The sequence below is a fragment of the Rhea americana genome, unplaced genomic scaffold, assembly GCF_003343005.1.
Source record: "Rhea americana isolate MKP2758 unplaced genomic scaffold, rheAme1 scaffold_459, whole genome shotgun sequence".
NCBI classification, from domain to species: Eukaryota; Metazoa; Chordata; class Aves; order Rheiformes; family Rheidae; genus Rhea; species Rhea americana.
The window spans coordinates 123,322-138,630 of NW_028186600.1; the positions used below are offsets into that span (position 1 = coordinate 123,322).

The 15,309-nt window shown below is 39.1% G+C and overlaps 1 protein-coding gene across 1 annotated transcript in view; it reads right to left on the reverse strand.

The window, feature by feature from the left end:
• Positions 1 to 15,309, reverse strand: part of GLIS3 (GLIS family zinc finger 3) — a 144,062-nt gene that overhangs the window by 6,487 nt on the left and 122,266 nt on the right. Inside the window, exons 7-8 of the mRNA XM_085316230.1 lie at positions 14,996 to 15,170; positions 5,512 to 5,693 (exon numbers count right to left, since the gene is read on the reverse strand). Of these exons, the coding sequence (XP_085172356.1) occupies positions 5,512 to 5,693; positions 14,996 to 15,170 (357 nt within the window). The remainder of the gene's footprint in view (positions 1 to 5,511; positions 5,694 to 14,995; positions 15,171 to 15,309) is intronic.

The window sequence follows — 15,309 nt, forward strand, 5'->3', positions numbered from 1 at the left end:
TTTTCCTCTCAGGACTGCAACTCTGGACAGTATCAATTGCTCTCTTACTAAACTGCTATATGTCTCCGCATTGTAAGCAGCAGCAGCAGCCAGAGTGAAAAACTCAGTCTGGCTTTCAGAATGAAGCTGGAATTTGCTGGGCTGCAGTTAGGAAAAAATATCTTTTTATTCTCTAAGCAATTTAAAGTGGAATCACTGGCAGGCAGTAAACCCAGAATCACTTAACTGTTTTTCACGTACAAACAGAATCTGAGCTGTACTACTTAACCTGAAATCTGGACTTAGTAGCTAAGAAATTGTTTCTATCCATTCAGCCGAGGTCTTAAGACAAGCTAATTAGATGGCACCAATGCAAGAACATGTATGTTTCAACACAGGAACATATAAAATAACTATTTTATTTACATAAAATCAAACATTTAATTCATACTCCTACATCGCAACACATTAAAAAAACATGCTCCGTTAATACTGACTAAAAATGCACCCAAAGCTTTATTGTGGGGGATAGCAAGGGAAGCTGAGGAGAGAGTTGATTTAATATGTTCCCGGTAGAGCAATCAAGGTAACAAAGTGCACATGATAAGATAAAAAGCCAGTGCAATTCCTATCAAACCGCTTCAAGTTGTAACATTTCAAGCACATGTAATGAAGACTGAGGTAGTGGTAGGGTCCCCAATGGTGTGGAAAGTTCATTCTCAGTCCTGTTCTGTTTTATTTTATTTGTTTAACACATCAGCTTCATTACCACTTAACCAGATGTTTCTTGTTTTTTGTCCTAATTTAAATATCCAACAACTGTTTCTGCTCAAACATAATCAATGCCATTAACTACCTAGCCACTTTATAAGGCAAATGCCAGCTGCAAACGTGGGAATAATAATACAGAATTTGTCAGTAATGCTCTTTGGCATGGAGAATTAGTATAAGTATTTAAATATATGCACACATACATAGAGATACTTCAGTTGTGTTTCTTTGCATCCAAGCACTGTAGCCAAGATGAATGATGTCAAGAAACAGAACACACTTCTATTTTTCTGGCATGATAAAATTATTTCCTGAGGAAAGTGAAATATTTATAAATATAACAAAAGTAATAGCTGTTTACTGCAACAACTTCTTCTAAATTACCTGGTCCTATATCACATTTAGAGCCTTGTCTGGAGACATGCTGAGCGTCTGAAAATACTACGTACACAGCCCACCTCAAATTCACAGCTGAGACCCTGGGCTTGTTACATACAAGTATGTGATGAGAGTCCTGACCCCACTGAACAGACYGGGACAAAGATTTCATTACAGAACAGTAATGAGAATTAAGTGCCACAACTAACATTGCCACAAGATAGGAAGTTTCTGACTGGCTTCAGGACAGTTATTTCCCTCCTCTGTTAGATCTCTGCCTGGCTCTATCAAATAATAATAATAATAATCCAAAGAATATTTTATATTTTCCAAAGAAAATAATTACAATTGCCATTAAAAAGTGTACACCAATGGTGAGTATTCTTCACTATTAAAATCATGTAAAATTTTCACAATAGCTGTCTTTAGCTTGAACTACTTCAAAATAGTGTTCATTTGCAGCATATTTCTAATGTTTCTACTAGATGAATTAAAAAAATATGGAAAAATCATTTGGTAGCATTTGTGCATGAAGAATGATGGGAGGATTAAGACAGAGACTTGAGTCACAAATTGTTCTGCCAGTCAGACTTGTCTTGTGGAAAGCTAGAAATATTTTGGGCATTTACACTACCGAGTTCCAATTTGATATTACAACATCACAGTTGTTTAAATCTCATTATTTCTACTGAAAATATAACTGAGCATAGCTGCCTCTATAGCACTAGTATAGCTAATTCATAGCTGCTATCAATTTTTTAAAAAAGGAAACTTTTTCCACTGAATATTTTGCATGACTTGTTTGTTTTATTCCATTATTCCACTAGCCTTGGTCATCAGCTTAATTCACAAACATATATGACATAAGTTGCATGCACAATTTTTAAAAACAGCCAGATTTTTAGTGCAGAATTGTTGAGATAGTATCATAGGTACCCAAAATCAAGTTAGTTAGGCTTACTATGCTACAAGCACATCAAGGCAGTTTCCTGCGAAGCAACATTTTCTCTTCTGTCCTTTCCTTTCCTTCTCTACTTCACACATCTGTTCTCATTTGTCTTGGGGCAATACCTTGTTCCTGCAACGGCCTGGGCACAGGGGACATCTATGTTTTTCAGTAATTCCACAGAGCTCTGTGCAGTCACACTTGGCTGTAAAGGCTCACCGCTATAATACAGGTCCTGGGACAACATTTGCAGATTTCCAGGATCAGGGCTGTCTTTTATTGCATCTATAAACACGTAGCACATTGGGGTCCCCAAAAGGGATGTCAAGTCTTTACTTCACAGTAATTCAGGATTTCAGATTTACTGCCTACTGTAATCCTGTAAAGGACACTACAGTCCAATAAAAGGAAAAGAAGAGCATTTCTTCTGCAGCTCGGGAAGTTGTCTAATGTCATCACTTCCAAACATCCCAATCCCACGCTGCAACAGAAACTGTGTATTTCAAAAGAGAGAGTCCTTAGCGCTACATTTTTATGAAAGCAAAAGGAAAAATTTGTCTGTGATATAATAGCATTCATGGAAAAACCCCTCTCAGTAACATTACAGTATCTGATGCAGAAACAAGTCATGCAATCTCAACTGTTCTTTCAAGTAATGCAGTGTTTTTTCAAGGAAAGGCAGTGCAAGAAGCTTTTAGCGTATGAGACTAGCCTGTCTTGGATCTCCCACGTCACTTCTTTCTGAGTGTCAGTACTCAGATCTCCATGAGCTTGTAAGATGCTCAAGCTTTCAGTAAGGCAGATGGCTAACAACCTTTTTTGTTCAAAAAGCTTTCTGGTGATGAAACACTTTCTTCCTTGGTACAGCCAATTTAAACTGAGTTGACAAGTTTAAGACTACATATTGAGTCAGAAAAATGTCACTATTGTTTGGTAGCAGGCTGAACTGAAAGTTCGGTGGCTACAGCTACAGCCCTTTAAATCATGGAAAGGCAGGTTATGAACTGCAGGAGACAGAATCTAACAGAGCTTCTCACAGCCACCTAACGTATACCAAATAGTCCAGGCTGGTGAAATAGCTCCATGGTATTTTTCGATGTTATAATGATGTGACCAAGAAGATGAAAACCTTGGTGTTACTGCTGGGAAAACCTAATCACGAACTCTTGAAACATTTGTTTTTGAAGCACAGAAGGGAGAGCATAGGCAAGCAAATGAGGCATAAAGGGCAAGGGTTTTTGTATAGAGCACAGGAGTGAAGCAGCTGTGCTTAAGTTGGAGGGAGTATGAACCGATAGCTCTTAAAATGACAATAGGTAAGTTAATCTTTGAAAGAATGTTTAATGCACGAAAGTGGCTATTGTTATTGCAACATACAGTATCTTTCAATAACGAAAAAAAGGTTAGGAAGTTCATCCCACATTGTTTTTCTACTAGTTTTAAGTGCAGAGATCTGCACAATCTCAACTCTGAGTTGCTATCTATGCATATATAATTCCTGTCAACAAATATCATTTTTCAGCGCAGCCTTTCCTAGTACAGGAAGGCAAAGACARTAACATTAATGTGGGAGTGCATAAGATCCAGGTTGAGGGTCCAAGCCTTTGAGTCTATCTGTGCTTGGGCCACTCTGGAGATAGAATTAAGTTTCATCTAGAATTTGGATGTGGAGTAAGGCTCCGGTCCACATAAATGACATTTCCCAAGATGAGGGGCGGGACCCTCAAGATTTGGCTTGAGTGGTCACGGCTTTATGGCTCACGTTATTTGTCCTTTTAAATCCTGTATGTACTGTCGGAAGGGGAGAGTGAGGATATCATAGCACTGCTCAGGACTGCTGTGAAGAAGAGACCCTCAGCAGGCATGCTGCACCAGACAGTGCAAGTCCTGTGGGGAACAGCAGCAACTCCAAGGTGACTGGTGAGCCTGCTGGAGGCAGGATTCTCTGGAAACCATTAAAACTTTGGAGTAGTGGTTGTGATGCTGCTCTCTATCACCAGTGCAGCACCCAGGACCTTGAGGGGAAAACAGCATTCAAGCCACCTATGCATTCACACAAAAGACTACTTTTGTTCCAAGGGAAATGACAAAACTGCAGTTATCAAACCTTGAGTTCATCCAACTGAATGCCACTCTGGAAGATGAATGTTGCCAAATACTAGTTCAGCAAAAAAGAGAACTGAGTAATATGTAATGTGCTGTGGAAATGGGAAGGCCAGCCTTCATGCCTCATAGGCTAGGAATTTATTGGATCTGCTCTGACATGTCCTCGTATATGTCCTATGACAATAAATAGCATATTAAAAAAACTATACTCTCTTCTACACTGTAGATGCTACACTCTAGATTATTGCTGCATTTTCAATCAGAGGATGAAGAAAGCCAACAATCACTATTTAAATCCATTGGTAAATTTCATGTTCTCCTAATACAAGTCAGCGCTAAACAGTACTGCCAGCCCTGGGAAGAAAAGCAACCAGCTCAGATCTTATCCATGCATTATCTAGTGTGATCTGGAGAACAGAATATCACCTGGACGTTGCTTTCTTCCCTTCACTCTCAACTGGAGCACCCCAGGGTCCTGTCTCCTCCCGGGTCTGGAGAGATTACTTCCATAAGTGGTAAATAATAAAAATAAATTAAAGAAACCTGGATTTTCCCAAGAAATGCTTCCTACAATTTCTCTGATGATAATTCTTAGAAAGGGTGATCAAGAAGCAGAATGTCAAGGCTTATAAAAGTATACCATGCTATGCACCTTGTGCATAGAAATATGACAAACATTTTTAAATAGTTCAGAGGAAACAGAATTTCTTCTGTCATCATATTTTCAGAATGTTATGGTAATTACCATGTGGTCCCAGTATCAGCTAAAAAAAACTCCCAAACAATGCAATATTGTTTTCAGCCACTGCTGATTTGCTTCTTGGTTACAGAGTTTTACATGTGATTGAACAAAAAGGGAGAAAGAAAGCTTGTAGAAGTTGCTCATACGGTGCAAATGAGAACACAACTCTAAGAGATGTGCACTAATGAATGAAGGATTCTTCATCACTCACCAAGCGAAAGGGAGAAAAATATTCYAATTTCAGAAAACCTGTTAACAGTTTATGTTTAGAGTTGGGAGTAATTAGAAGCATAATATTTGAAAATTTAAATCAGAGGCCACTACAGAATTATTTGCAGCTATATTTCAGCATCAGCTCCAAAAATAACTCTGCAGAGAAATTTATAACCCTATAACAAGATGAATAATAAGTAGCTAAGCTGAGAATTTTAAGAGTGCTTGAAGAAAAGTTCCTGAAGCTTACTTCTTGGAGCCTTTCCAAAGGAAAGGTGCTTCAAAAATATCAGTGCCAGTTGTTAAGATGCTTAACTTGAAGCCAAGCAGCAGTGACAAACAAAAAACATCAGTGATGAAGATTTTTCTTTCTTACCTTGGATGTGGAGGGTATTTGCCTGAAAGGAAGGGTTTCCTGCTGACGTGTACGTCTTGAGATGCATTCCTGCAGTCTGCTGAGGATGGGGAGGTTGCGGGGTCCGTCTCTGCATCAGGGGAGGGGGAATGGAAACTCTCTGGGGGCTGACGTGGAGAGGAGAAGGTGTGAGAGCAACAAACCTAGGAGTTCAGAAACAGACTGAAGTGTAAAATCCTACAATTAAGAACTAAAATTTGTTTCTGCTTTAGTTATGATAACTTAAGCAGTTTGAGCAGATACAGACTTCCAAAAGAACAGTGTGTAGTCCAGGTATGTAGATGATACTATATATTTTAAAATGTGACATATCATTAGGTTTGAGCCATGGGAAATTAAAGGCTAAACTGCACCTTAATGGTGGAAAACTCTTTTTAACTTCCATGAGCAGGTTCAGAACAAGCATTACTAGCTTTCTAATAGCAAGATATTTTAGCAGTTGTATTGGTCAGTAAACACCCACCCTTTCTTACTAGCAGAAACTAGTCAACTCTGGTCACTGGATAGTGAGGAGTTACACAGTATGTTCTTGTCTAGGTTCAAGTCTCAAAATTTCTGAGAAATGTATGTTACATATAGCTGTTTGGAAATTTGGCAGTGTAAAGCCAGTATAATGTATATGAAATCAAATCATTCGAAGTTAAGCAGAGTCTGATGGCATCAGGATATTGACCTGGACTTAAAAGTATAAACTCAGCAGCCTGGCAGAGGAGGAGAAGGATTCAGAATGAGACCTGCAGTGCAGTTGCCACAGCGATCTGTCACTCTGCTGGTATATTTTACACAGATCTATCACTACTAGCATTACAAAAATATATATTTGCCAGGAGAGTTTTATGGACTTTGTGAGTGATGACGTGTCTTTTACCTGGTAGGAAAGAATGGTTTTCCTTCAACAGTACAAGAAAGCTGTAATCTCACCAGGAACACACCAGAAGATGCAGCTGTGGCAGTGTTACAAGCGAACACAGCTGGACTGGGCCATCGCACAGATAGCCCAGTTTAAATCCAGGACTCCTGAGATCTTTTACATTACCACTCAGAATAAAAGTTCTACCACACATCTTCTGTGTGATCTTGACCTATCTTTTGAAAAGTTTTCACTATATTTTTGGCAGATCTGTAACTTACATTTGTAGCTTAGCAAATATCAAAATGGACTTTGTATGATTTACGGGCCATTCAGTTGTCATCGACCAACCTCTTTCTTAGGTATATTACATACATTTTGGCTTGTTTTTCTGTTGTTTTTATATTTACTTCAAAATGACATACATTACTTCAGATATGCTATACAGATGAAGGAAATAAAGATGTCAGTACTAAGAAGCTGAGCTTGACTTTGTCAAATATCTCTTTGACAATTGATAACGATGCAATGTAGACTTAGAGCAATACTGGGAAGTAAGAGAATAAAACATACATGTGTTTCATAATAATACTTGAGATTAATAATAAAAAGGTAAAATTGGTAGATGTATGGTGATAAAAATATGAGACAGTTTTCTAAGAGTGCTTCAACTGCCTGGTTATATATCTCTCTGAGAAAGGCCTGGAGTTAGCTCTTTGCACAGGGAATAACTATTGACTTGCTGCCAGAGATCAAGAACAATGAACAGATCAATCTTTTGTCACTATCATTATTTAAAAATACATGGAATATCATCTTCTGTATTTTCAAAATTCATCTGAGCAAACTAATCACTAAAGAATGGTTTAACCACTGGCCAACAACAAGCGGAAAAATCTTTCTCAAAACTCAAAACGAAAAGTACAATTTTGAAGGTTTCGCATCTGATTTAATATCTAAAAAACACTCCCAGTGATAATATAGTACTTTGTATAGCCAGACAGGACTCCATTTTAGTAGACTTTAGTGGTATTTATAATGATTTATGAATCACTTCATGAATTCCTGGCTTACTCATATGGATGACTATAGATATCTACTTACATTTCCTTTCTGCCTAACAAAGGAGAAACTTGGACTTATTTCAATACAGATTTTTCCCCAAATAAATCACAGGGTGTTACTAAGGGAACTGCAAATTTAATTTTGTTTCTGAAACAATCAGAACCAGCTTGTAACCACTAGGAAACTGCCATCAAGAGTTGTGGCCGTGCCCTGGAGCCCCTGCAAAGAGGAACCCGCCAGATCTGCAGGAAGGTGCCCTCCTCTGCGCCTGCTGGCACAGATTCAGTGCAGGGATGCTTTGGGGCCCATCCAGTACCTGTCACTTCCCAACTGCAACTAGGAAAAGGCATCCTGCTGGTGAATGACTGGGTCACATAGCAAAAAAAAAGACAGATGGTAAAGTCAGCAAAATTCACCTGAGCTGATGAGATTAGTTTCTAAAATGGCACACATATATGCACACATATACATGCATACATACAAATACTTAAAGTTACTATAAAGTTACTGAGCAGTGCTATTTAGAAAACACATTTTACTACAGTAATTATTGGCTGGAGCTGGCCCAAATGTAAATTAAACATACAACCTGAGCAATCTGTAGAAACAGTGGGGAAGGAGTGAACTATTTCTAGTAGCAGTTTATTCTATTAAGTGCCATGTAGCATGTGGCCAATTGTAAATGAGTATTTGATAATGAGGAAAATACCCAAGCTTTTACACCTTTGTAGCAAAGACATGTACAAGGAATTTACCTAGAACCTCAAGTGGTTTGAGTGCTGAATTGTTTGGGCATCACAAGGCTGAGGAGGTGATTTTGGTAGGTGGAGGAAATAAAAAAGAACTAGGTGAGAGGGAAACACTTTTCTGTTAAGCTCCCCACCAAGCTGAACTGTCATTTTAAGCCAGGATGATAGAGGAAGGTATTATAACTATGATACCAACTTGTCATTGCTCAAGCTGGTTGGAAACAAGGAAAGCAAGAAGGGAATCACCACTGACAGCTATGCCGCACCTATCGCTCTGTGGTGGAGCTCCACCCTTTCCACAGATGTGTGAAAGCTTGCTCACCCTCCCTGCTCACTGTGCTCATACTGAGATGTCTCAGTGGGCTTCTCTCACTTCCACTGCTTGATCGCTCCAAGGGTTGTGAACTGCATGCACTCCACAGAGCTATCGATATCTAAGAAGCCCTGAATACCAGCAAGTGGGCTGGTCTGGACACTGGATCCAAGAATGAAGGTGGCCTGGAGATGACAAGAGAAATTCCAGCTCCCTCAAGGATTGCAGTCCCACTTTGCATGAAACTCCTCTGACCTGCTGGCTGCTTTACTCACCCACCCTCTGGGAGAGCACAGTAGCTTCAAGCTGCATGAGACACAGAGTTTCTTAGCCTTTTTTCTCAGGAGATATTATTCCCACAGGAGAGAGGAACAGAAAGGGCAACAGAAAGAACACCAGGTACCTTTCTGCTCCACTGTCCTCCCTTCTCTGGCCTTCAACCTCTAACACTGCAAAAGAGGGGAGAGCAGCAATGATGGGAAGGATGGGAGATAGGAATTTGGTGGCTGCAGAACCTATTTTTGGGCAGAATTCCTAAATCGGGGGGAATGGTTAATTGTGAGATAGATGAGGAAGACAGAACTACTACAGCATGAGGAAATTTAGAAGGAGCGGGAAATCTAAGTACTGTATACATACACACACATATGCATAGAGAAACATACAGTTGAAGATAGAGGTCATACCAAGAATTCAAATTTCAAAAATGAGACCAAAAATTGTTTATATTTGTTCAAAAAATCTGTAATTTGGTAGCCAATGACATTATTCTGCAATTTGTGACACAATTTCTGAACTTCTGTTCTTAGCAGTGCTGGTACCATGTAGCCCTCCTCATGCTTCTGGCTTTCTTCTCTGCTTGTAATTCCCCTTCTTGTGTAGCTCTGGACTATTTTCTACCCAATTAACTGCAAAAAAGTGACAATATTCTGAGAATATCAGAAAACAAATACTAAACACAGGTACAAAGATTGTCTCCAATCTGAAGAAAAAGCATAAAGGCAATTTATGTTCATGCTTTTGAGTTCAAGAGAATCAAACTTGTCTGGTCCTTGAGAACTGCTACTCTATTCAGGAAACAGAACTTAAGATCTTTTTAATGTATTGTGGTAAATAAGCAAAATTACACTAGAAAATGCAGACATTTCAACAGACACAATCAACTTTTCTTGCTGACAACAACAAAATGAAACATGTCAAGAACCCAAATACCAAACAACTATTTGGGTTTCAGGACAACAACTCTGTCGGTTTCATACTGCTAGCCCTTTTTTCTATCTTTCTACTTTTCTTCTTTGTTCTACTCCAGAGCTGAGGAATAAAAGTGGATTTCTCTAAATCAAGCACAGCATCATTACTCTCTTACTTCAGCTTGTGTGTTTCACTTTCCCAATTGCTAATTTTCTGGGAAAAATGTTAGTTCCAATTATTCTGCAGCTCCAATTACATCCTGCAGGTGACTGGAAACATGACTTTATGCTTGCTTTCAACACGCTTCCAAAATGGAAACAGAATATTAAAGCTAAAAACTTTTGTTTTCTTTCTTCGGAGACTGTATTTTTCTTTAGATACATTTTTAAATATTTTTTCGGATTATGGTTCTGTTGACCGGCTGGATTTCTAACGCATTTTACTAGGCTGCAATTGTTTGGGAACACAGCAAAATGTTACAAAGCTGACACAGTCAGGACACCACCCTTTCACCTTATTCAGTTGCAGTTTTGGTTAGACTCAGGACAAAGCCATAAGCTCTTTGTAGCAGGTTGCTTCTTCCCCCCTCAGTGTGGTATAAGTGCTCACCAAGTAACAATCCACTCTTTGCTCACTCTTTTTTTATTGCCTATCTATTTCTAGGCAAATCCAGAAAACGTGGGACAGAGTTACAGGTCTTTGTGTTAAACACTACCTTTGTCTTCTGCGATGCTAGTTTGGCTCTGTTCTTTATGCTACGTTAGTGATTTTGCAGCTCCCCAATCCGCGAGTCAGAGAGCAAAACTTTCAACTGCATTACAGCAGCCAAACACATTGCACTATATATCTAGCTAGCCATCAATGATAATACAGTAGACATGGTTTAAAAACAGAGAAACATGGCTTTTGCCAATCACAATTTTCAAAAATCAAACATGTTCCCAGAAAGTCATGCATGCATCCACTTGGCCAAAACAACTAAAAAATGAATGTTATGCCTGTGTATGAGACACACTTTACTTCACCAATTTTATGTTGAAAATGATTTTTTTTTTCAAAAACAAAAGTAAATAACCTTCTTTCCCAAAAGAAAAAACGGATTTTTTCTCTGTGCTTTTGTTCAGCCACCAAACTTACATTCATACAACTCTGCTGCTCTTCATGGGCCTCATAGTCTGCATAGCAATGATCCCCACAGCAGGTTTCCATCCCCATGGTGTGTGGGGGAGATGTGTTGACAGACATTAATTCTATATCCTTCTTTTCAGCCATTAATAAGTGTCTAAAAATCCTTTTCAAGACACAAATTCTCAAACTATAGGAACACAGGAACTGCTATAGCAGATCAAACCAGTGGTCCATCGAGCCCAAATAAGGGGTCAGAGGGAAAAAACCTGAGCTCTTCTGACAAGCAACCAAGCATGTGCTTTGATTAGAAGAAGAAAGAAGAGTGGAATTTAGGCAAGGGAAATGTTAAGGGCTACCTTGAAATACAGATTCCCTGTAGACAGAAATATAACTTTAAAATCTCTCTTGGCATTTTTCTGTGGACATACCTGTATTAGAGAACTGAGTTTCTTGCAAATGCAAATGCAAAAGCAAATAAAAAAAAAAAAAAAAAAAAAAAAAAAAAAAAAAAAAAAAAAAAAAAAAAAAAAAAAAAGAAAAAAAAAGAAAAAAAAAATGTTTATTTGGGAAAGAGAGAAAGCATGGAAATAGGGTGGAGAAAATCTCAAGGTCTGCTAGGTTGGCTCTGGTCCAGGTTCAGGGGTATATCTGTGCTACCTCCACTCTTTACAGCCCATAATTGCTACCTGTCATTTCCTCACTAATTAAAAAAGAGATAATGTCTCTTAGCAGCCAGTTCTCCTAAGTGTCGCAGGTCTGGAAAGAAATTGCCATACTGATTTCAAAACTTCACTGTTAAGATCTCTAACTAAAGACTTTCTAAGAGCTGTCCCTTGTATGCCGCACACAAAGGGCTTTGTAATGTATGAACATTAGATGTTCTGATTCCTTGGCTGGATCCCCTCAGGGGCTCTTGTGTGTCTGGAAGTCTGGCTTGGAGACATTTATTATTTTACAGCAAAGGCATAAAAGGATTATAACTACATACTCAAATAAACAAACAGAAGCACTGTTACAAAACAGTCATGCTAAATTGAACAGTTCAGTCCTAAGTCTTTCTTTCTATCCTTATACAGTGTTCAGAAGTTCATGTCAGACTGGGATGTGTTTGTCATGCCTTAGGGCCATACCGCTAGCCATGGTTCACAGAAAGGTTAAAAATCATATGGAGCACTATGCTCTATGCAAAAATTCTGTCCTAGTCTCCAATCTCCTAATAGGTTGTTTCTTGCACAAACCTTAAAAAGTAAAATATGAATGTTGGGGTTTTTTTTGCTAAAGAGAATACTATCCATGTTTATACCAAATAATTTCAAGCACCAACAATTTTGTGGCACTGAGCTGCATATGTTAATAGCATCACATAAAAATAGAACTGTTTTTCTCAGTTTTAAGTAGATTATTTTTCAAATTCATTGTATGCCCCTTCTTCTTTTATTATAAAAATGAGAGGAAACAAATATTGCCTTTCATATATATCATTTTTGTGTGCTGTGATCATTTGCTATCATCACTGAACAGTTGGTATTCAAGAGGTTATTGTAAATCAGGTGAGCATTGAAAGTTAGACCCTAACAACTGGAACAATCAAAATTTAAGTTTATTTTTTTATTGTGCACATTCTCTCCTCTGATGCATGCAGCAGTTTCGTGGATGCACTCTGCCTGACTTGCACTCAGTACATTGAATTTTGCATATGGAATCAAAGTGGCATAAGATAGGTCCCACGCTCAGGTCAGCTTTTCACATTAATTAGGCTTAGGATCTTGCACTACCAGTGCTACAGTCTTGCTTCCACCATTAGGTGGAGAAAGATGGAAGAGAACCCTTCCATTTATTTCTCTATCCTAGTGTCCATGAAGATATGGAGGAAGTTTCTGTCTTGCCCCTCACATACCTTGGTCTAGTGGCTAAAGTGGCAGAGGCACAAGCTTGGCCCTGGCCCACCAAAGCCACAAGGCAAGAGTAAACCGGTTTTAGTTTGATAAATGCATCTAGTCCTGGGGCACGCACTCATCGATCAACCCTGGCTCTGGAAAAACCCAAGCGCTTGCCAGGAACTACACGGAATGGATTCCCTGCTTGTACCCCTAGATCTTGCAGGTCAGCATGACAAGATGGAGATAAATAACGTAATCCATGCTTCTAAAGCCACCAGTTCTGGGGACATACTGAAGTGCTAGTTTGCCCTGTTCACATTTTCATGGCCATCATCATACCCCAAAAACGGTGTAAATGACAGCCTACTTTCAGAGGTTATATGCAAATGATCTGTATAAGATTCAAGATGTAGTTTCTGTACTAGTTTTCATCCTAAGCATTTGTTTTAAATTGTATTACATGTTCTGTAATCAAGTCAACATTATAGGAATACTTTTTGCTTTTCTGAATATAAATTTCCATTTGCTGCATTGCCTAAATGACTATACTGGCATTTTTCTTTTTTCTTTCTTTCTTTCTTTTTTAAGCTAGAGCAGCTCTGCATCTCTGCATACAGGAAACAGCAGATAAACCCTTTAAAAGAGAGTGTACACAGTTAGCACAGCATATGAGAAAGGAAAATATCAGACTAGTTCCTTATTATAGTTATTCTGTTGAATACTGTAGTATCCTGAGGTCTGCAATACGTTCAACAACTTCATGTGTTAAGTCACACTCTGACTGCTACAGTCAGAGTTTCTGCTACAGTCCCCAAGAGTATTCACCTCAGAAATGTGCTGATGAGATCACTATTTTTTATAATGAATTTAACACTTGCAATAGCTGTTGATCTGACCCTGTCCATTACCTGGTGCTCTGGCATTTGTTGGACATGCCTGTTGGACTCACCTAACAGAAAACCACACGAGGAAAGACAAGCCTTCAGCTACCCAAGAGAGCTTCAACAGCTCACAAGGTTTCCAAGAAGACCAGAGCCAGTGCCGGGGAAAGAGGCTGTTCCTTGTGGCCAGGAGCAGGCAGGGGAATGAATCCTTAGATGAGCTCAGATGATCACTAACTGGCAATCTCAGACTGCTGTACAACAGCCAAAAAAAAAAAAACAATTGTGGCTCCAGATCTGTTTGAATTTGAGTCTGCAGTTCTGAAAATTAAAAGTGCTTTTGGCCCACTATCCGTTTCCCTGAATAATTCTGTTCTTCCATCTCCCTGATGCAAGGCAGAGTTAGTACAGCCTTCCTCAAATGAAAATACGCTCAGTTGTCAGTAATTGAAACCTAGGGTACATTCTTTTCAGGTTTATAATTGGACATTTTATGCTCTCCAAATTACTGACATTTTTATCCCTCAAAGAAATTGATTAATGAAATACATCAGTTTATGTTTTAGAGTGCTGAAAGGCAGGCAGATCAGCAAAATAATGCTTTTAAGTTTCCACACATAGAAGAATTCAATAGCTTTCAAGCTTGACATTGTACCTTACTGACTTTACTACTGAAAATCTATTTACTTAGGCCTCTTCAGTCTTGCAGTCTGGTAGACTTCTGTTTCAATAAGCTAAGTGGAAATCTATAATACGATATACTATATAAGTAATTGGAACCACTGATGAAAATAATTTATGAAATGTCTAAGGATGAAAATTAAACCACTTTCAAGCAATTTGCTTTCATACTGCTGAAATATATAAAATCATGGAAACAGCAAAGCCCAAGGGACTTGTTTCTAGCCAGCAAAAAAAGTCCTGACTTTAAATCAAGCTCTGTAACTACAGAATTAAAAACAAAATCCATTTTCTATCTATTGCTCTTAATAAGAGAAAAGATGCCAAGTTCCTGCAGCTCTGAGAGAATATTGAGAGAAAAGAGTTCAGATTTATGAGTTTCTTACTGCAGGTAAAGAGAAACACTAATTTCAAGGTGCCCATTCTGGGAGGTCTGCTGAGCTCCTCTAGAGTTTGATGTGTCCCAGCTACCAGGACTTGCTGTGTTCAGGACATTGCTGCAGATCAAGGTGGGTTTTGCAGGAAGTCCCTCAATGGAGATGCATGTCATATCCCACATGGGATGCAACAGCTGAGTCCCTTTGCTTCTCTTTTCCCCGAGCAGCAATGTTTCTACCACTTGAGCAGCTTGGTTGCTCCTCAGGCTTTTTGAAACAAAAAACAAACAAACAAACAAACAAAAACAAAAAAAAAGAAGGTGCTCTTACCTCTGTAGACCAGAGTCTACAGCTGAGAGAAGAGGTAGCTGGTGAGGAAGATGGTGAGGACTGCCCTGCATATTACATCCCGGGGAAGGGAGGCTGACGCGCTGGGACACGGACATGGCTCCTGCTGCGGTGGCACTTTGGCCTGTCTGGGTGCCGGGGAACATGTCTGCTGAAACTGAGAGGGGAGAAACACCTTACATCAGGCATGCAGCAGGACCAGCAGCTAACTATCCACTACCCACTATCACCCCCGACTCTTGCTCTGCAAAATTTCCTGTGCTAATTTTTATCAGCTAACTGCTCTGAAGGGTTAA